At 41.3% G+C, this 23431-nt stretch overlaps 1 protein-coding gene across 1 annotated transcript in view; it reads right to left on the bottom strand.

The window, feature by feature from the left end:
- Positions 1-13606, bottom strand: part of TRPM1 (transient receptor potential cation channel subfamily M member 1) — a 72670-nt gene extending 59064 nt beyond the window's left edge. Inside the window, exon 1 of the mRNA XM_063169535.1 lies at positions 13515-13606. Coding sequence (XP_063025605.1) covers positions 13515-13517 — 3 coding nt within the window. The 5' untranslated portion in view covers positions 13518-13606. The remainder of the gene's footprint in view (positions 1-13514) is intronic.
- Between the last annotated feature and the right edge of the window lie 9825 nt (positions 13607-23431).

Here is a 23431-nt window from a genome sequence, read left to right as displayed (position 1 = left end):
TTGCTCTAGCTTTTGATTCAGGCAGCATTTGCTAATGAAATAGACCCATAAGATTAACAGGGCTTTGTGGGGACCAGTTCATATTATTTTCTAACAAAGGATTTGTTAGAAAGTAATAGATAAATTATATAATATAATAAAATAAATATAATAGATATAATAAATATAATATTATATAATATATATAATATATTATATATAACATATATATTATATATAAAATATAATGTATATAAAATGTGTAATGTAATATATGTATAATTATATATAAATTATATAATATATAGAAAATAAAATAGTCAGGTGCCTGAACCAACACACCTGGCACCAGTTCAGATTCCTGGTGTGTCCCAGGGTTAGTATCCCAAAGGATCTTACAGAGACCTCATCAGCAGCTAGAGGCCAGAGAGGATGGAAAATGGCACTAACAGCTTAAATTCAAGTAGTTTCAATTAAATTCAAGTGCCCTTGTTCCTTCCTCCTAATAGGCTGTTATACAAAATAAAGGCAACAAGGCTCTCCCTCAGTACTTGAGAAACATTACTTCAGAACATCTGTAATTCAAATGAAAAAACATTTAGAAATCCTACTGAGTGACACAGGTGAATATCAGAAAGATCAGAGATTGCATTAGTGGGTTTATTTATTCCAACTACTAAAGCTTTATCTACAGCAAAACATTAATGCCATAGGATTTATTATGGGAGAGGGAAGTAATGATTAAAATTAACTAGGCCACAGACTGGAGTGGGCCACTAATGACAAATGTGCTGGGCCAGCCATGTCCATCAAGCCAGATCTTTCCTTCTGCCATTTCCTGAATGAAATGCACAAAGGCAGCAGAAACCCTGATCTCCTGGAGCACAGCCCCTCCTGCCAGGCACAAGCCCAAAAGGCTCAGGGTCACAGACACTCAGGGCTGACCCCACTGCCAGCCTGCCCCAGCAGCTCACACCCCTCAGCAGGCACCAAGGGGCAGCAACAGCACAGATCAGGCACCAAGGGGCAGCAACAGCACAGATCAGGCACTCTGGGCCATGGGGGCATCGCTGGGGGGAACCAAACCCAAAAAATGCTTTTAGTGTGGTACTGAGCCTGCCTGCCCCTGGGTCCTGCAAGGATCCTCCTTCTCCCAGCTGTCTGGTTTACCAGAAGATCTACATGCAGCACTATTTATCAGCAGAACTATCACTGAAACAGAACAAAAATTAATGTTACTTGATGTCAAGATCCTTCTGAAAAGGTGGAGGCATTTCTCTGGTAAATGAACTACTCTGAAGACAGGAGGCTGATACGACAGTTTGGGACTCTAAGGATGAAGGACACTGCTGAGCAGCCAGAGTTACCCAATTTTAGTGAATGCATGTCAGCTCATCTCATGTCAGCATTTCAATGCTCAGAGCTAGTGATTTAGGAAAACACACTGACTTTCCACCTTTCAACAGCTCTGTTCAAACCTAAGCCTGACAAATACAAACAAAAATTGTCTGATCTGCTTCTGGGAATGAGAAGAATCAAGATTTTGTAAGGATGGGTCAGCAGAATTGTGAAGTGAAATTAGAACTAAATACAAAAGCATGTAAAAAATTCAACAGCAACATCAAAAGATTCTCAACTTGGGATACTGTCAGGAGAAAAAAAATCATAAAAGATAAAAATTAATGTCCAAAGCTAGTGAGTTCAAGCTGACTTGCACACTTCTGTACAATTTGCAGCTAAGCCGCAGAACATCTTGGTGAAGGATACTGTGCTGACTAAAAGGCAACAACATAATTTCACCTAAATCCCAACAATATTACCTCTGCTCCACACAGTCCCAACCTGAAGTATCTGCATGTAGGAGCAAACTCTGAGGGAGAGGAACCACATCTCTCCCTGCTCTGCAGCACTCCCTTGACTGTGCTGCTCCAGCTCTGGGCAGCACAGAGCAGCCTCACACTTGACCTCTGAATTCAATAGGCATTAAATGGAAACAAACTTGTCAGCTCATGAGCAGTACACCTGATTCCCACCTGCATTTACAGTCTTCAGTGTCATGAGCAAATCCACATCTATAATTGAAAATATTTAGGAGACTCACTTCAATAAAATGTAGGTAAATTATTAAGTGATTAAAATGTAATTTCAAAACAGCAAACCCTAGGCTCTGAGCACTGATCCAGCTAATCACATGATGAATAAATATTTTAAAAAGCTTTAGAATTTACCCTTTACTCTTCAGTGCCAAATTCACAAAGACTTTACATTTGCAAAGATACAACATAAAAATCACCACCAGGAATGTAGAACTGGACAAAGATATTCAGTACTTATTGTGAACATCAAGCCTAAAACAAATGCCTTCCTCTTGACCCGCCAATCTCTGTGAAATACCTTAATAAATAAAGCAACATGGAAGTTAATTATTGTATTGTATTATGGTGATTGTACTAATGACTGTATCAAGAATAGTCTTGGGTACTGTGCATAAGAAACAACAGAGGATGAACCCCTGAGCAACACATTGCTCCCTTTTTTTGGGAAATAAAATTTTTAATACATGACCTGCAACAAGAAAATCAGGGAGGAGGGAATTTAAAGTCAAATAAAACCACCGGAAATAAAAAATGTGTCCATTCTGTTAAAAAAATTACAAACAGTACATTTAGTAAAGCTTAGTAACCACTGCTCACTTTCCACTGGTAGGGGCTTAAGCAGCTATTAATCACATGAAAGTAGATATTAAGGAATATTAATCCATACCAGCTGTTACATCTTTTACTGTGCACTATTATTAGAGATTAATCTTTATGGAGCAAGGCTGCCTTTTCCTGTCATTTCCAAGAGGACATCATACAAGCTGATACTTCTTTACAGCACATCTTCACAAACAGTTGAAGCAAGAAGGTGCTAATGATGACATGGTGAAATTTTATTCAACTTCATTCTCAAAATCTAAGCCATTTATACTTAGAGGAGACACTGTCACTGTAGTAATTTGATTACTTAATTTTTATTGTGACTGCAAAAAATTGCTTTTATAGCTTCCTATTTACATCAGAAGAACCAGAACATTCTCATAGTGATATTGAATCTTCTGTTAAGGAAAGTTCAAGGCCAGGCAATTTTCTATCTTCAGTACCTGGGAATTAATCCAGTTTAAAACTTCTAACATCATCTAGTTTATGAAGTCCTAATGAGGAACATCCAGGATTTTAACAGATTTTTAACAAAACAGAATCAACACTGTGAGCATAGAATTCTCTAATGAAGCATAAACCCCTGTCAGGTGAGCCTGGGTGTTGGAAGAGCAATTGCTTTAATTATTTGATACACTTCCAGGTGACTGAATTTGCACACTCCAGAGAAATTCCTATTAGATCAAATGTTGATGGAATGCTATTAAAATCACAAAAAGCATCACACTCCTCCAAAAAAGTAAAATTACTGGCAGAAAAGGCCAGCATTATCCATTAAAGACTATGAGATAAGCATGAAAAATAAGCTTCTAATCAGTTTCTTGAGTTTTGGATAAGATACTACCAGCTGCACTAAGGAAATCAGTTGTCATAGTTACAGAAAAAAAAAATCTATATTCTCTATACCTGCAGTCTCCTCATTTTCTTAAATGCAAGACTCTTCTCTAATTGTGTCACAATTAATCATCAGGGTATCTCTGGTTTTTTAATCATTTGACCCCAGATTGATGCTCCAGAGTGTGGTTTTCTAGCACAGCCCAAAAGGTGAGAAAGCATCTCTTTAGTCTGGGCTGGGCTGAGTGACTGCTCTGCCACTGTCCCCCGCAATTCCCTCAGTGTCTGCTCAGCCACCACTGCCTGTCCCCCTCCCCAGCTTTGCTCAGTGCTGCAGAGGCTCCTTTTTCTCATTCCCCTGTTCTGCCTGGCCCAGCTGATCTGCCCCAGCTGCCATCCCCCGGCCTGGGCAGTCTGGCATGTGCAGCTGCCTTTCACAGCCCCTGCTACCTGCCTTTAATCCTCTCCACCCTCCCTTCCATCTGCTGATGAGCCAGCTGTTGGTTATGTAACACTGCTTTCCAGGCCTTTCCACTCCTCACAAGTAAGTACATTCAAATGTTGCTGTTTCCTCTCAGCTTCATGACACTTCCCAAGACCAGCTGGCCTTCTGATTCCACCCTGCTAATGCCTGTCTGCAGGACTTCTCCCCTCTCTAAACTGGATTAAGTGCTAACCCTGCAATGACACTTCTGCTGCTCAATAGCAATAATTTGCCTGCTAACAGCTGGCAAAAGCACGGGGCAGAAAAAAGTACTGACAACACAAAAAATAACACACATACTAGGAGGTAAAACTGGGGCCCAAATGTAAGCCCTTAAGCAGGTTATCTCATGGCTTACTTTTTATTTAGAAAGAGGCTTGAAGCAGGGGGGTATATGATCAGAGGAACATTAATCAGTTTTAACCAGCTATAGCTTGTCTAACTTTTCCATTAACATAGATCATAGAAGTTGCACTAGAGATTGGGACCCACATATAACAGAAAACTATTTTTGTGGACAAGAAACATTAAAAAAAAATAAAAATGAAAAGGGAGATGCCCAATTTCACCAAGTAGCAACAAAACAGAGAAGTTCAACTGTTGATACAACACACCATGTTGCCCATGAAACATCCCCTTTTCAATGTTGAGTCTAGCTTTCCTATGCTGCCCATATTTTTAATTTCATTTTAAATTCTTTACAATAAAAAAATCTCAATCACTTGCAGAAGTGATCCTAGTAATGCAGAGTCTGAAATGAAAAAGCATCAGAAAGTTTTTGTTTTCTAAGGCAGCGGCTGATTCTTCAAACAGGACTGGAAAGCAATAAGGACCCCAATCCACATCCCTCATTGCAAGGTCAACTAACCTACTACTGCTACATGAGACGTGAACTAACAATCAACTTCCAGAAAAATTGTTTTATCCTTTGCTTATGCACACTTGCGTTTTCTAGGCCTCTTACACTGACATTCTGAATCTCCTGCTACTGTAAAATGATCCACCTCAGAAGCACTCTAACATGCATTTGTTGATCTCTGTGTTTGAAAGTCAGACAGAGATTTTCAGTACTCATAAGCATTTGTTTCAGTTTGTAGTAAGTATCCACTCTTGACAGATTCTCAGATTCTCAACAAAACCATACTTTAAGTTAAAACTGCTCAAGGCTTTCTGTTCTCTATTCAGAGCTGCATTAGGCTTATTTGAGTCTGCCACTGAACAGATGCTGTAAGCAGGAACCAGCAAGAGGGGCAGCATGAGCCAGGCAACCATGGCAGATTTTTTTTGTGTGAGACTAGGTGGAATTCACATTGGGAAACTGGCAGCAAAGTAGAGTTGCAAAAGATAACAAATGCATCCCAAGTCCCACAGTTGCCTGAAGTGAATATAATCTGCTGAACAGAACAGCAGCATATTGCTGAAAAGTAAAAAACTTTATCCCATAACTCACAAGGTGACTGTGACACTCAGTCCATGCCATGAGCCCTGTACAGAAGTCATGTCACCTACATATCCAGCTGGGGTTCAGGCTGCACTGGCTGTAAACTCTGGGGGTTATGCAGTATTTGCCCAGACACACAGATGTTCTAGGAGATACTCCTTGTTAGTAACAGCTACAAGCAGTTTTAAGAATTTACCAAACATTTGGGCTTAAACTAAAAAAGCTCCCACAAAACTCATGGCATTCACCTTGCTGAAAGCCACTATGACACAGCAGCTGTGTGAGGGCAGCACCTTGGCTAGAGCTACATGAGGTTTTAACAGTGACATAGTGCAAGAGGTCTTGTCACTGATTCCAGGCTTCTATCCTGTTTGAGCAGCAAGCTTCCATGCCTTTGTGGTAACCTTTCCTTTGTGCTACAGATCAAACATTACTCATTGAGTGCACACACAGCTGCTTCTGTTGATGTCTGCAAGCACTGACTTGTAGGGACAGGGTTTGCTGCAATGCTGCGTGCCTGACTATGCTGGATGAGTCATTCCTGCAGAACAGACTGGAGTCCTTAGGAACAATTCCTGACAACAGAGAGATTCCTAAGAGCCATACCTTGCAGTGTCTGTCTTGAAAAGGAACAGGATGTCCAGGAAAAGGTCACGGATGTGCCAAGGAGAACCTTTTGGTTCTACATCTCAAATTGGACAAATCCTCTCCTACACTGATATTCTTCCTGTGGAGGGTGTGTCACAGCAAAACAAGTCTTATAACTCACTTGGCCACTTTAACATCCTGCTTAGGGGGTTAAAGGAATTATTTCCAATGCCTGTTCAGATGAGCTGGTGCTGTCTAACACACACTCTGTTATAGATGTTTTCCACAATGCTCTTATCCAGGCTGTGAAGGACACTGCAATACCCAGTCAACACGAAAGCACCTTGGTGCTGATCCAGGGCAGGGAAGTGACAGAGCCTGCAGAATGCTCTCTGTAGAAAAATTTGTCAAAACCGGACAAAGTTATATACCCAGCTATAACTTATCTCAGTTTCTTATAAGAAAACAGCTACTCTGATAGAAATTATTCCAATCTGATATTTCCTTCTACCATTACAGAGAGTTGCACAGGCTGTGTTGCTGTGTCTCACCTCAGGACCTTGCTCAGGTTGCTAACTACAGTCTTTGTTCACTTGAAAAGGGGCAACTGATAACCTGCTGGCCTGTTCTTCAGACATGAGTCTGCTTCCATTTCCCCTTTTGGCCATGAAAGTCTACCTGTGATAACAGTTTAATTATTGCCCTGTTAGTTTTTTGAACATTAACATACTCAGAAACTAATTTGAAAATGAACATACTCAGCTATTTTCTTACTTACATCACTCAACTGACTGCCCAAAATGTAAAAAATACAGCACTTTTAGCTCTTGAGCCATTGACTGAAATATTGGCACATGTCTTAACCACAGCAGAAATTTGGGGGGAAAAACTTGAAATTCTCAAAAGGAATGAGTATGAAAATTATTTCACTGTTACCAAAGGATTTCTTTAACCATAACTGCAACATTTGCTAATTGCACAAAACTTCCAAGTATACCTATGACCATGTTAAACCTAAACCATCAAAAGGCATGCAACTGGAAGGAATCACAGCTGCCTGACTAATAGTTTAGGAGCAGAAAGTGAATTCATCCTGTTAGTCTTTTTCTTCCTATTTGAAGTTTAATATTATGGTAAGAAAGCACATGAAACATACAATTTGATATTAACAACTGAAACTCACTTCCAGGGATTTCACACCAATTTTCAAGCTTCATTAGCAAATGGTAAGACAGATCAAAACAGTGACTTAATGAGGAGACAAAATTGGTTTTCTGCCAAGAAGCTACATTTTCTCTGATCTAAGTGAATGTATTCATCACTGGTTTGTCTGGTCATTTACAAAACATAGCACAAGTTATTTGCCTTAGTCTGAAGGTCTAATAATTTCTTCTCCTTTGTAATCCATGGAAGTTTTTTCCAATAAACCACTGGGTAATACTGCACTTCCTTAAAGATATTACAGAGATCCATTATATTTTCTATTGTAGTGCTGTTGAGATTTTTAAAGTTTTCCATTGCATTTACATAAAATATTCTTTAAATTTTTTGTTAGGCACTACTGTAATTTCTTGTACTACATTTAATAGCCAGGAAGGAGACAGTGATAAAATACATTTGTGGCTCTATAAAAGCTTAAATCTGAGCATCTGGAAGGCTTGTATTGAATATACCCTTATACAGATAACCACAGAGAATTTACAAGCATGGAAGAATTATAGGCAAAGAGAAATAAATGCAGAGTAAAGCTGTTTCAATAAAATGGTTTTCTCTTCAGAGGAACAGAAAATGAGTCATAGTAGGTACATCTTAAAGACATTTAGATCAAGTCAATGGAGATAGCAAGCAGAGATGAAAGCATTGTTTAGTACCAGAAAAGTAATTTGAAGTAATTCCCATTAGTGGGAAAGACAGAGCAGTGATGTGCACCAAGATAAGCTGCTTCTTTTACTAATAAACTGAGATGTTTACAAGACAAAAATCAAAATACAGACACACAAGGACACTCTTAAGTATCATGGGTTTCACATGTCATTTAGGGAATTCTCTGTTGAGGTAGAGAATTACACCTTTAATTGCACAGCTGGTTTTGTAAAACTGCCCACGAAATAAAATTCTATCTTCCTCTACAGCACTGTTGTCAAAATTAGGGGACTACACAGGAAAGTTAAGCAGAGTAAAGCGCTAAGCAGGATACATTTTTAGAAGTCTTGGTATCCAGAACTACTGCAGTAAAAGCTGGAAGTTAAAATCAGGGGCCAGGACCACACACTGTTACACATTCCTCAGAAAAAATGCAAGAGTGAGAGTTGCAAAAGGGAAAAAAGATTAGAGTAGCAGGTGAAATTTTAATTTAAACCTCAATCACATGGCATTAACCCTTTCCTGCACAGGTTTTCCAGACATAGCCCAAAGCACTACACCCCTACAAGGCACTCGCATTCAACACCAGTTTCAATTCCCCTTTTCAGCTGTATCATTAGCAAAAATTAATGTTCAATACAAAACACTCTCAAGCATGACAGTGCCCAGTTTCCTGCCTGGAGATTCTCAGAGACGAGCACTTCACCTGCCTGCATGACAACAGCTTGCTACTGACATCAGGGAACCAACCCACATCACTGCTGGTAGAAATAACACTCGCAGCCTATTGAAAAAGCATAAAAATCTAGTTTTTTACCCAACTCTAATAACTTTTTTTCACAAAAGGTAAAGTTTCTGTTTCTGAAATGAACACTAAAGCAAATAAACACCAAAAGAATTGGGAAGATTAAAATAAGCAAGGCACAAAAGGAATTTTCAGCTTTTGAAAGACAACGTTTTCTTATAATAAGAAGTCAAGAAAGTTAAAATCTGAACTGTGTTCCTTCTATCTTCACTTGACTAGTCTTTCCCATGGGAATACTGGGACAAAATCAAGCAATTTTTGCCTGGGTACTTTACTCTGACTTTATTCCTTTCAAGATGTAAAATGCTGTATGCTTTGCAGTATCAAAGCAGGCTTGGGGACATTTTAAAAGGGAAATACTTTTTAACTTCATTTATCATTATTTCTTAGTATTACTCAATAAATAAAATTAATACTCCCAGCCTATGAAGCTGGGAGTCATCTGGAGAACAAAGCAAGCAATGCACACTTATTCATGAAACTCAAGATTCTTGAAGGACAGCCTGGTTTGTCATGAGGCACCAGGATGAAACTGTGCAAAAAATGGGCAAAGTTATGCAAAGTACGACTTGCTAAGTGTTGCTGACATTTCATTTTGCCACTTTGCCTTACATCCATCAAAGGAGGAAAACATAAACCCACTGCGAAACCTTCTGTTTTGATTCCAAATGTTTGGGCTTGGCCCTGATGCCAAGGAAATTACAGCTGAAGTGGTTTTGTTTTCAATCTAGCACTCATTTTCTGTAATTTGGCCTGTAATACAGGTATTACATGCAGCCTGACAATCTCTACAGGGAGAAGGTCTAGGGTCCACAGTCAGTAGGTAAAAACCATCACTGTTACAAATCTGTAAATTATTTTATTCTGAGACAGTGCTTGGAATTCCCCTGGTAATGGCCCCATGACCATCAGTCTCTGCTGAAGAAGTCCCCAACCACAGACATATCCTCTCTTGCAATCACAGATGACTATGACCAATATTGCACATAGTACAGAACAATCTTCTTAGAGAAGATACATACTTAGTTGCCAGTGTGGCATTTTTCTCTCAGTTTATATTCCTTCAAACTTCCTTTCACCCTGACTCTAGAATCTGACTCTAACACTGTGATGGCAATCAACAGAAATTAGAGGTAAAAGGGCTGCAGGGGTTCAAAGAGTAGACAAAAACTATTTCTCATTATTTGAGTGGAATCAGTTTGAAAAAGGCCAGTTGAGCTGGAATGTAAGTAATCCTGAGCTGAAGTTAGTCTGTACTTGTTGTAAAAAGGATCTATCAATCTGTGAACAAAATATGTATGTAAATTCTCTTAATAGCTTGAAAACAGTTAAGAAATGAATTCTTACTATTCATTTACTGCAAGCTTATGATAACAACAGTGAGCTCACACATTACAAAGCAGTCACTCATGTCTTCTTTCTCCTATCTTGCTTTTTCATTCATAACCTACACAGAAAATACTCTAACCACAGTCTCTTTTCTCATAGACTCTGTCATCTGTTGTTCAGTGAATCACATCAAAATCTTGTATACATCCTACCAGTCTTTGCATTTACTGCATCTAAATTGGTGATGAACACTGAGTATCAATAGTCATCAAAAGTATTTTGATATGGACAGGAATAATTACAGGCTAGCCCTGTACAGTGACATTTAACCCAAAGATCCTTAAGACAGGAGCTTGTGAAAGAACTCCTGTTACAGGAATAAGATTAATTGCTAGAACCAGTGCAATGAACACAACTGATACCTCTGAGACTTACACAAGCACAAAGGGAATAGTTCTCATTTATAACAGTACCAGCTGCTAGAAGTAAGAGGGCCAAACAGTGCCTCCAGCTGTTTCCCTCTGGCTGCACTATTTGGGTAATTGCAGACTTACCCTCTGTGATCCAGATGCTGAGCCTTTAAATGAAGTGCGTTTGAAGGAGCCACTCATCCTCCGTAAGGAACCTGTGAACTTTCCTTTCTTAATCCCCTCCATAATGGAACTAGCACCCCAGCATCAAAGAAAACCCTGATTTCAGTCACGTACTCTGAGCAGGTTTTCTCCTGAAGCCAGCAATCATTAAATTACAGCTTAAATAAAAAGTAAGACAAATGCATAGAACAAAATCAAAGCCAAATAATGAGCCAAATATTCTGTTCCGATATGGACCCTGTCACAAGTGCTACCAGCAGCCAGCCAAGCAGAAAAACAAGGCAATCCACTGATAGCAACTGCTGGCCCCCTCCCTCTTCTCTACTGACTCTATAATCAGGCTTAATGCACACAGCTTCTGCAAGCTATGGTTTTTAATGGACAGAGATTTAATAAATGGTGATTGAAGGTAAATCTACTTTAGAAGCAGCAGCCCGAAAGGTTTTTATTTGTGCAAAGCACAGGGCAGTCAGATGGAAATTGTTTTAGTATCAGTAGAAAGGCACATGAAAAGAGCAGATGGTCCTCAGCAGACCATGGGTTAGAGGCCTGGTGGAGCCCTAAAGGAAAACTGCTGATGCCTGCACCAGGCCCCAGGATGAGAGCGACAAGGTTTTAAAAGCAAACAACCCATAAGATCACCAGTCAGATTGTAACTAATTAGGGAATGAGGGTAGATAAGGTGTCGTGTGTATAACCTTCATGAATTCTCACTAATATCTCAATGCATCTGTTCTGTATTATTCTGCCTAAAATGTGCAGAGTAAGAACAAATGGAGGTAGTTAGGAGAGGGCAAACAAGAAACGAGGACATAAGGTGCTCTAAAAGAACAACTAAGTAATTATTGACTAGGAAATATCTAGTTGGCTCCAGAAGACACCAGCCAGGAATTTGTTACAGAATCTGGTTCAGAAAAAGAAAACGGATGAGAGCGCTGAGAAAACAGAGATCCATTTCAGAAAAATATACGGGGATGGCAGATTTTTAACTGTGAGGTCAAATCAGAACCATGACTTACAGGATTCAGTTAGGGAGTCATACTTTTCTCTTTATTATACTTTTTTAGGTTCATCCCTTTGTGCCTCAGTAAAGTTGGCACAGGTGCTGCTTGCAGCTGGTTAGAGGAGGCACAAAAAACTGTGCTGGAAAGCTAAAACAAAACAATGTGGAAGAGACTGATACACAGAGATGCACAAAATTTGTTGTTCTGGTCAGCAAAAACAAGAACAGGGACATAGTCTTCAAAAGGCAGAAATTTAGAAAACAAATCTATTCTTCAAAAGACAGCGCAGAATGCAAGTAAGGAATTAACTCAATGGACTCAGTCCCTTTGGACAAGCGATTCTAAGATGTCTGAGCTCCCTGTAACTGCTCCTGGTGCACTTCAAGGACCACTCTGGATTTTCACAGTTCATCAATACCAAAGGGATGTTTGCATTCAAGAGCCAGATGAAAGCAATCACTGCAACAGAAGCTGCTGACTACTAACCCCAGCTGAAAAATCAGGCAACTAAGCTGATGTTCTTGCCCCCACTGTGTTTATATAACACTTCATGGGCCATTTCCACTAGATTGGGAAACAGAGACATGCACCATGCTGGCACTTTCAACAGCTCTGTGACTGAGAAGCACAAGTTGAATAGATTTTCCAAAAGAGCTTGTGGTTTTAGGAGTGTAGTATCACATTAGGAAACCTTTTAAACAAATGTTATTATGAAGGTTCCTGTCTCACGTTGGAGTTTTCTGCTTCATCAGTTGAGCTGATTCAATGGTTTGTGTGGCCTGGATCAGATCTGTGTAAGCACGTGGGCTAAATCAGCACAGAGGGAGGAAAGCACAATAATCTCTGGCCACAGGATACTGTTGGACAACAAATGAATATCTGGCACTGTATGGAAGTGACAGACCCTTAAACTGGTTCTGAAATGGAACAATTCATGACAGGAAATGACACACCTGTCCATCATCCTCCATGTTTTTGCAATGAAAACAAATTGGTCAACCTCAGACTATGAAAAAACACAAGAGCATATACCCCCGTAAAGGAGCAAGCAGAGTGCAAGCAACACTCCACTTGCAGGAGTCCATCAAGGTCCTTGACAGCCTGTGTTCTGGGCAAAGCAGGATGCACTCATTTCAAAGTGCACAGAAGACATAAGCAGTTGTACATCTTATTGATACCACACCATGGGAATTTAACATCTGCAGCCATGAGCAGATCCATGTCCCAAAGGCCCTACCACAACGTGTTTTTAAAAACTGAAAAGCTTGGTTAGAGACAACTGTAGTTGTTTCAGCCCATAGGGGAAAACCCCCAAACAACATTGCTCTTGCTGTTCGCAGAGCTGTATTCTATGACAACACACCAGAGATGATTGATGTTAGTTTAAAACAAAAAGCAATAGATTTAAATATCTGTAGCCCAGCATGTCAGCTAAAATGTTTCCACTCACCCCAGTAGTCAAACTAAATATGGAAAGCAGCAGTCCATAATCCAATGAACTTTATTTACACTGACAGGAAGAGGCAAGATAGGCTTAGACCTCTGTAAAGACCTACATGTACAAGACATGTAGAATTAGGCCTTCCTTCACTTGGCATTTAATATGAGTAGTAAACTAAACACAAGTTTCTTTCATAGGCAGTGGATTATAAAAAAAAAACAAAACAACCTTAAAGCACTTTTTAAAAATGGGATGTCTTAAAAGAAGGCTTTCTTTTAAAATGCATGCTGGTTTGTTGTCCTTTGACATTTGTGATACAATATAAACATTTCAAGAGTCGTGTTTAACTGAAAAACCAGCCTAGAGTCCATTACACACTTAGCAGTTCTTGACTCTTACTTTGCCTCCATGAAGCAGAGCACAGACAGAATATTGCTGGGTGGTGGTTACCTACCATGAGAATGAGCCCTCTGGAGGTCACTGGGGACTGCTGGGTGAAGAGTTCTTCTGTAAACTACATATCCTCAAAGCACTGCTGCAGCAACCTAGGCAAGAGCATATTTAGATTAAATACGTAACAGTTTACACAAAAATTCAGCAAGTCACTGGCAGGTGACAGATAGAGGGGAAAAGTTCCATGTAGTCAATTCTACACCTAAAATCCGAAGAAGTATGCAGAAGTACTTTTACTTGAGCAGTCTGTTTCTCCATTCTAGAGCCTTTCTTATTTAGCAACTGTCTGCCCCCTCTCTTTCTCTTGCAAGGAAAATAGCAAGTTTAAAGAAAAATTAAAACAGTTCATGAGATGTGGACAGAAAAGATAAACAAATAACCTCTGTTTGTGTCAGTGGGCCTGTAAATTGGTGCCCATGTGAGCACTCTCACTTATGAGAAATAATCTGCACTAATCATATGAACAACAAACCCCATGCCAAGGGCTCCTACAAAGATATTTGCAAATCCTGTGCTAAGGGGCTCCCAAAATAAAGACAGCACTCCAGATGCAAACTCGTAAGTGCCAATCAGAGGGCACAAACACTTCCCTCTCACTAACACAGCCTTCAGTGCAAGGGCACTCTACTACTCACCTTCAATTTTCTGTTCACTGGGATTCCAGGTCCTGCTAACACAGATATTTTTGCCCCTGACGGAGAGGAATGATGAGGAGGACTCCATCTTATCAGAAGGCTAATTAATTACTTTACTCTACTATATTATTCTATACTCTATTCCATGATATTACCTTACATCTAAACTGAATCTGCCAAGCACTGCACTGCCCAGCCTCTCGTGACTGCCAGCCAACAGTCCTGACACACACACACCCCTGGATCCAATGGGTCAGTGAATCAAAACACTCACACCAGAATCCAGTTGTCAATTCCCTTCAGGTAAGCAATCTTCCACAATGCATTCCACTTGTGAACAACACAGGAGCAGTAAATGAGATAAGAATTGTTTTTTCTTTCTCTGAGGTTCAGAGAATGTGAATCTCAGAAATATTCTTGGGAAGTCATGCCATGCTTTTCTCTGTGAAGAGAAATGTGGCTGCAGCTTTGCATTTGCCTCAGTAAACTTTTATTAAGTTTGTGTTGGTTGACTCCTCCAGCTTGATGGAGAAGCAGCCTCCAGCTGTGTTCCCCTTGGTATGGCTGCAAATTTCCTACAGGTGCACTCCAGCCCATTGTCCAGGGTATCAGAGATGTTACTCTGTATTGGCCCATTCTTTCTCACATTTTACATACAAAGACATATTCAAACTGAAAATTAAAACCAAAAGGCTTGTTCATCTTAGCAGTTTAGGATGTGCTGAATTGAAGCACAGAGAACTTTAGAGTCTGGAATTGTGATAGAGGGTGTTCCTTGGATCCTGCTTTATTACAGCATCCTCAGAGACATGAGAAGAACAGTTTTACAGCAGGCAGAAGCCCACTGAACAGCAGGCTGAGCCAGCTGAACACTCCTTGCAGACACAGGGCTAGGTGCCAGCTGTTTAACCATTTTCCATGTGGTTGCATGATCACTGGTACTAACATTTGAGAAACTGTGCTTGGATGGGCTTCATTTGACCACAGAACAGCACAGCGAGCTCTTCTCTTGGAGCTCTGTGGCTCCTTTCCCTTTCCTGAGTACATTAGAGCCTTGTACAGGCAGCACACAGCAATTTAAAGCACAATCAGCTTCCATCTCAGTCAGCTGGTGTTACATTAGAAATGGAAACTAGGACCTCAGGAAAATTTTTTACAGGAAAATTTGTCCAGCACTGCACTTTTGACATTCCTGTGTTTTCAATCAGTATCACAAGAAGCTCTGGCTACCATTACCAGGGACGTCATCTCAGATTAATAAAACTGAGTCATTTGGTTTCTTTCCCTGGTTTGAAACTACCTGGGATGAAAAAAAATAGCAATACAAAAAAATGATGACAAAGGACAGCACAAAAGGTTATGTGCATTCATCTGTCCCTGCCCATAAAAGGCAGTGTATCACACTTAAATTACACTAGAGCTTGGTAGCTATTTCTGCAGCACTGTCCATCTTAACATTCAAGTGACTTGAACATTAAAAACCTGAACTCCAGCACCCTTGGGAAGCAAGGAAGCACTCTCCTCTCTGACAAATAAGGGAGTGCTAAGATCTGTGTGATGGACAAAGCATGAACCTCCAGATGTGATGAACACCTTCCTTCCTTTTGGTTGGGTTCTGGTTAGCTCCCCCTCACCCAAAGTCTGATGGCAGGGATGATTTCCAGGAGAAAACCAATCAGAGCTGCCAGCCTGTCTGGGCTGCACAATTCCTCATCCATTAATTGCTCATGTACTGGGAGCAGGGGGTATGCACCACATATCAAGGAGATGTTAAATAACACCTTCCTGAGAAAGGATAACAGACCCATACTTCACACATCAATATAATTTTCTGCTTGTGCTCTCTCTCTTTTTCTTCCTATAATTATTACCCACACTAGTAACAGAATTTCAGCATAATTCTACAGATAAGGAGCAGTATAATAGGTTATAGGCTCCAATATTGATAAAACACTCAGTAACTTTGCTTAAGCTCAGACAGTTCCTGACCTAATTCTGAAAAATGCTGAAAAAGCAACAGCTCCTATAACAGCAAATGGAAGCTGCCACTTTTCTTCAATTCAGGTTCCTGTTGTCTCAAGTGACTTTTCAAGAACTGAAGCAGATAAAGACCCTTATCCAGAAGAGAATACTACCTAAATCAGTCTTGGTATTTATGGGGATCTAGCTCATGGTTAATGGCATTTCTGAAAACTCAGGCCTCAGTGGTATTATATGCCATGTTCCCATGTACAACAATTTACTTTGTATGCAAATTTCCTCCTACAGGAATCAGAGAGCTAGTGACAGCTTCCTGCTGCTCTCAGAGAGGCAGAGCTGGAACCAGGACACTGGATTCCTTCACTATGGGACCACATTCCCCTTCCAACCAAGCTAAAAGAGCTGGTGGCACATTTAGAATCACTTGGGACAATCTGAAAAATCAGGCCCTTCTCTCATCCTAGGACTCTGCAAATGGATAGGTCTTCCAAGCTAAGAAAAGAAAATTGATTTGTTGACTTGTGTTCTTTGAAATATGGGGGAGGTAAAACCTGAATTCTAAAAAATAGGACTATTAATATAATAATAAGAAAAAATTGTATGGAGATTGAACTTCATAACTGTTTCGGGTACACTAAAACAGAACAAGCAAATTGTTACTCTGGGTACAAAGCTAAGCCTCTAAAAACATTGTATGAATTCATTTCTACTTTAAGGATAATGACAACAAATAAATTACAATGGTGTTCAGTCTCAGCACACTCAGAAGTGACTTTCCTTTTAGACAGATAGAAAACCACAACTCTTTCCAGTCCCTGTAGTCGTAGTAATAAAATAAATTAGACAACAGAAAGGATTACACTGCACTTCATGTGATTATTTTACAAACCAGCTTTGCTGAATATTTTTCTATTTTCTGTGCATCATCAGCCCTGAGAAATGACTTCTCACTGGTCTCAGACTTGTCTATGTGACAAGGCACCTCTTTGTCCTAAAGTAAAACACCTGCTGGCCTAGACTGACAAATTATAAAAAGTACAGACAGACTATTCACCCCACAGGACCCTTATGATCAGTCTGTCTGAATAATCAGGTCAAGACTTTTTCTTAATTTTCTCTATATTTTCATTATTTTCCAAGCACTCTGTTCCTATTCAAACAATTAGATGTCATAAATAAAATCCCTTTAAATATTTCCTATTCTATATATGGTTTGGAATGTTTTTTCCTATGTCTAAAAGAGTCTGAAATTGTCTGTACATCCATACAGTTACTTTTGCTCTGTAATAAAAATGGAATGCTAACTCTGTTATTGGAACCACAAACTGCAGCTAGAGGGGAGCACCAGGAGTTTGTTGGGCTGGGCAGACTGGAAAGATGCTGGGGGCCTCCTGGGTGTGAGCAGGGTCTAAACCTAGACCCAAAATGCAAACCAGACTGATTTCAGAGGTAGAACCACTGTCAGTGATGGTGGGTCCCCACTGAAGATGGGATTCAGGCTGGGTGACTTTAATGTATACTGCATATAGACAGGCAGGAATCAGCTTAAGCCTCACAATACTAAAAGTAAGTGGAGTTTTGACATAGATTTTGATGAGGACAGGATCTCAGAAGAATTATACAAGGTTTTGTTTTAATTTCATTTGATTTGAATAAAATCACTGTTTCAGTATTCAATACACCACTTGTGTCAATGCATTACCACATCTCAAACAAAGCTAGTTAAATAAATCCAGAATATTGCAATATCTATGAGCAATTAAAGGCTGCAAGAAAGAATGTTTCTTACTTAGCTAATAACAGAGGACTTGAAAGGGTAGCGAAGAAAAGAGAACCGAAAAGCTAGAGCATAAGCAAAATGAGTAATTTAATGACAAGTAAGCATGGAAACCTTGAACTGCCCCACTGGATACCAACCCACAAAACTCCACTGATGTGAGAACTGAAAGAATGAGGTTGTAGTTCTGGAAGTTGCTTATTTCTGCTTCCCACCACAAGCCAGTATCTACAACTAGTGACAGAAAATTTGCTCCCTGCTTGGGTAACCAAGGAATGTCTGAAGAGCAATGTGCTGAAGCTCTGCTAATATTAAACATAATAAATGATGGAACAAGGCTTCCTACTGTGCTTCATCATTCCCGAGGTAGAAGAAGCAATTGGTTCTTACTAAGAAATAACAGAATTGCCATCAATTCTGAAAACTGGGAAGGACAGACTTCCCTGAGATGCTTTGGTAATGTTTCAACTCCCTAATTCATAGCGCTGCGTTCGGCTGCAAAGCTCCAAGCACAGAACGCCCAGTCCTGCATCCTCCGTGTGGGATCCATGGGAAATGCTCCGCACCGGATGGGATCCTTGGGGGGAAGAGCTCCCATCCCCAGAACCCGGCCCGTTCCATCCCCAAAACCCGGCCCGTCCCACGCCCCAAACCCGGCCCGTCCCACGCCCCAAACCCGCCCCGTTCCATCCCCAGAACCCGGCCCGTTCCATCCCCAAAACCCGGCCCGTCCCGTTCCGTCAAACCCGGCCCGTCCCACGCCTCCAAACCCGGCCCGTCCCGCTCCCTCAAAACCCGGCCCGTTCCGCTCCCCGTCCCGCTCCCTCAAACCCGGCCCGTCCCGCTCCCCCAAACCCGACCCGTCCCGCTCCCCCAAACCCGGCCCGTCCCGCTCCCCCAAACCCGGCCCGTCCCGCTCCCCCAAACCCGGCCCGTCCCGCTCCCCCCAACCCGGCCCGTCCCGCTCCCTCAAACCCGGCCCGTCCCGCTCCCTCAAACCCGGCCCGTCCCGCTCCCCCAAACCCGGCCCGTCCCGCTCCCCCAAACCCGGCCCGTCCCGCTCCCTCAAACCCGGCCCGTCCCGCTCCCTCAAACCCGGCCCGTCCCGCTCCCCCAAACCCGGCCCGTCCCGCTCCCTCCAAACCCGGCCCGTCCCGCTCCCCCAAACCCGGCCCGTCCCGCTCCCCCAAACCCGGCCCGTCCCGCTCCCCCAAACCCGGCCCGTCCCGCTCGCCGCCTTTGGGTGCCAGCAGCGCCACCTGGTGCGCTTTGCAGCGCCGGTTTCCTTGGGAATGCACGGGATTTCTCATGGACTGTTCTGCATCCTCCCTCCAGAAATACAAGCATGGCTAATACTTATCACATTGGCATGTGGGAAACGTCAAATATGTTCATATTTACACGCAATTAATTGTCCAGAAAAGGTTAAAAACCATCTCTTTATGAAAAGGAATTTAATTGGCCAGCGACCTTTCCTAAACCCTGATGTACTGGTGTTGTATACCATGATGTTGGCTCTGACTGTAAAAATGTTTTTAAAATGAAAAAAGTGAATAAAATACACCAAATAAATTTGTACCAGTTAGCAGTAATGGTAACTGAAACCTAGAGAAGACCTAGAAATGTGCATATGTGTACATTTTGGTGCCAGAAGAACAACAAGACAGTATAAGGGATAAGCTGCAAGACAACTGTAAAGATAAGATACAGAACAAGTTTCAATGTAAAGTAAGGGACTGAGAATCAGATATTCTCTTCCTGTCCCTGATTTTCAATGGGACCACATGCAAGTCACCCCATATTTTGAATATCTTGGTTTCTCTACCTGAATAAAAGAGGCAACCACATAAATCTATGCAAAGACACAGAATTCCAGTATATTTGTAGAATCATTTGGAGTTCTTTGATACAAGAACAGATACAAGCATGATTATGGTTTTCAAAGTGCTTCAGCAAAAAATCTCTACATTTTTAAAGAACATTCTCAGCTGACAAGCCCACAGTTCTTTATGGTAATGGGTTCAAAGTTTTGAAAGATGTTTTAACTCCGAAGGATGCTAATTTAAAAGGGATGGCTACAGAACCCTAACATCTCATTTCAGAGTTCATCACCAGAAGAAAGAAAAGGGAGGAGAAATAGAAACGTAATACTATGATCCCCCTTCTCTGCATTATAACTCTACCACTTAGAGGTTTCTTTATTTCAGTTAAATTTACCCATGATGCAGTCCAGAAACAACTCTAGCACACCTCAGCAAGCAGTGGATCAGCATGTTCTAGGTGGCCTTGTCTGACCGAGCTTAGCACCTGTCTGTATTGCTGGTCCCTGTTTATTGTCTTTACATAACTCACCAAGCCCTGTGACATTCCAGTGACTTTTGCCATTATGCTGGATGTTTTCTGACTGTAGCATTTTACCCTCCATTGACTGATATTTGTTAAGAAAGGTGCATTAAAGCAGTGAAACCTAATTAAGTTGGAGGAGATTTGATTACAATAATTAGGAGAAAAATCCATTGCTCCCGTTTGCCTATGAGGCATTAGATAAATAAGCAGCTGTGCTTTTTGTCCCCAGTCTCTGTAGAAGAAGGGGGAAAACCCTTTAAGTTTTCACTGATTTCCTTGGGATTGCCAAGAGGAGCTGCTGTAGTGTTTATGTCAGAGAAAGGCACCACCACGAACTCTCACTCACAGGCTGTCAGGAGCACCTCATCCCTCTTATCTGTTGATCATGACATCAGCTGCAGTTCATGCTCAGTGGTGAGATGTGCCAAGTTAATTACTGGAAACAAACAGCTTCTGGGCAGCTGCAGATCAATCCCCTACCAGCAACACCCAGACCTGAGAGCCACGAGCCAGTCATGCTGGGAGGCAAAGGGAAGTGTCCTGTGACAGACCCATTAGCCAGATGTTGGTCCAGGGGCAATTTTGGAATTCCCACCTTTACCAGCTCCATCAGTGGCAGGCTCTCCCATTCTGCTAGGAACATTTATCACAGCAGTACCTTCCAGAATGACCAACCTCTGCCACACAGATCTTCCGAGATCTGACAAATGATGGTGGATTTCCTTTGCTGCAACTTAAATTCCAAAAGGTAATGCTGCTGAGGGGATACACCATGAGAAAAGGACCTCTCCCTTTTCCCTCCTTCACAATCTCCTAACCTTTTCAAAGTTGGGATCACATGAGTCAGCTCTCTCCTGACTACAGGTCTCAGAGATACCAACAAAAACAAAAACTGCTCCAAACCACAAACACGGGAATCAAATGAGCAAAGCAAGACAATCAAACGCTACGATCCCAGCTGACCTTGCAGTAATAGGATCACACCAAGATTAGTCTATGTCATAGTTTAAGCCCACTGAAGTAAACTAATCTTTCTGCAGTCAGCTAAGACTATATGTTTACTCACTAAGCTGGGAAAAACTCAGGAGTGTAAAATGTTTATTACCTGGAACAGACAATCTAGACTGCAGCTACACATATGCTTAGCACAATTATTGCTGCAACTTTGACTTTAAAGTGCCTTCAGAAAGGAAAAACTCTTTAAACAGGTTTTTTAACTATATTGTTTGACTTATGAAACAATGAGACTCTTAGTGTCTACCACTCCCATTTTGACGGTCAACTTCTTGTCTGAGCAAAGCAGCACAGAGAGCTTTCAGAAGAGACACCCTGCACATCACAGAGGACGGCCTCCCTTTGGCTGGCAGAGCAATATTCCATTCTGACTGCAAACAGCAGGAAGCTGTGTGCTGTGACAGCTCTGGGAAGGAGCAGCACAACCCCTGTGCCTCCCTGCCCAGGAGCGGAGCAGCTGGTGAGTGCTCAGCCCCCGAGCACTGCGATCACAGCTCACCACTCCACAAGGGTTTGGGGCTGGGCTTTGCTTCCTGCCCACTGAACCACGGCTTGTACAACCAGACAGAGAAATGGCATTTGTCCAACCAGTCAGAGAAATGGCATTTGTCCATCGGTGCCCAGGGTCTGAGGCAGAGCTGGAGGCATTTTCTTCCTCACAGGAAGCCCCTTTCTACTGCATACATCGCACCTCTCTAGAAAATGTGTTTATGAATCTGCACACATTCAGGAATTACCCATGCTGCCATCTCAGTCCAGACTGCTCACACTCCTTTTTGCAGACTTCTCTCCTTCACCTCTCTTAATTAAAATGTATTCCAGGGTCTTTAGTTCGAATTTTCATCAAAATATCAGCGTATGACTGAAAGAGGGCAACTGGAGGAATTACACAGGAATAAACCATGTTTTGGCAGAGTTTCCTCACATTCCTTTGTTTTTCTGCTCGTGGAAACAACCACAGCTCAGTGTCCCCTGATAACATGGCTGACAGTTGTACCTGGGAAAGGTGGGTAACCCAGATGTTGAGCTGACACACACTGATTTACTGAAGGCACAGCCTAAGTGCTACCAAAACCAGGCTGTACAAACCCCTGGACAGTCAGCACTGGAGAACAATGCAGGCAATGTCCCTGCCTGCATGGCAGAGCTCCATATGTCACCATCATACTCTGCTACTGCTGCTGATCTTACCAAGCTGTCTCGACAGATGAAAGTGCAAAATTTCAAATTAGCACATCAATTTAGTTGCAAACACATACACATATATCCAGTCAATATATACCTGATTATTAATGCACTCAAAGTAGCTTTCCCCACATCCTCAAAAAATTTCTTATTGTGCTCCATTACAATGAAATGAAGGCCTAATGAAATATTTTATAAGTAGGTACTGTCTTGAGACAAAATTTTTAAACAATGAAATCCAAGATTTGTTTGACAGAAGATGAAGAAAAATTCTTGACTGTGAAAACAAATTCTAGTTCATCAAGAAGTATTCTTTTGTGCTGTGCAATAGAACATTTCAGATTTTTCTTCCCCTTAGCAAATACTACAGCCTTTGGGGCCCAATTCTTAGAGGTGTTAAATTCTCCATGTAACATTTACTATAGTACAGAAACAAAAGCAGTGCATATTTTAGGACTTAAGGAGAGTTAATCATAGATTGGTTTTATGCCAGCCCTCAGCAGTAGGCTGAATTCCACCTTTAATGAAGCTGATACGAACTAGGCTTTTACAGGATCTGTAAGTTTGGACCTACTGTTAAATTAGAAAACTGTTGTTATATTGTTTCACTGCAGCCAACTAAATCTCAGTGTACACATATCTGAATCAGAATTCTGACATTTGTTTTTGGAGGTAATAAGCAGATTAAACAGAACTCAGTGAACACTGAAAACCTATTTTATCAGGACACATCTAGTTGTAACTGTGAATGAAAAACATTTCCAAACTGAACAAGGAAGAAACATGGTGATAAGGCAACTTGAACCACTGGTATGTTTCAGATGAAATCTTGGGCTCAGCTTGATGCAACAGGTTTTAAATTAGCTGTGATGTCAAGTAGTTTCAAGCATGTCTGACAACTAGCTTCAATGGAGGCAAGACTGAAAGAAAGCATTTGCAGCTTTGAACACGTAAAATATGTATATGTAAACAATGTAATTA

This window comes from Melospiza melodia, chromosome 15 (assembly GCF_035770615.1).
Source record: "Melospiza melodia melodia isolate bMelMel2 chromosome 15, bMelMel2.pri, whole genome shotgun sequence".
NCBI lineage: Eukaryota > Metazoa > Chordata > Aves > Passeriformes > Passerellidae > Melospiza > Melospiza melodia.
This window is presented reverse-complemented; position numbering and strand designations above follow the sequence as displayed.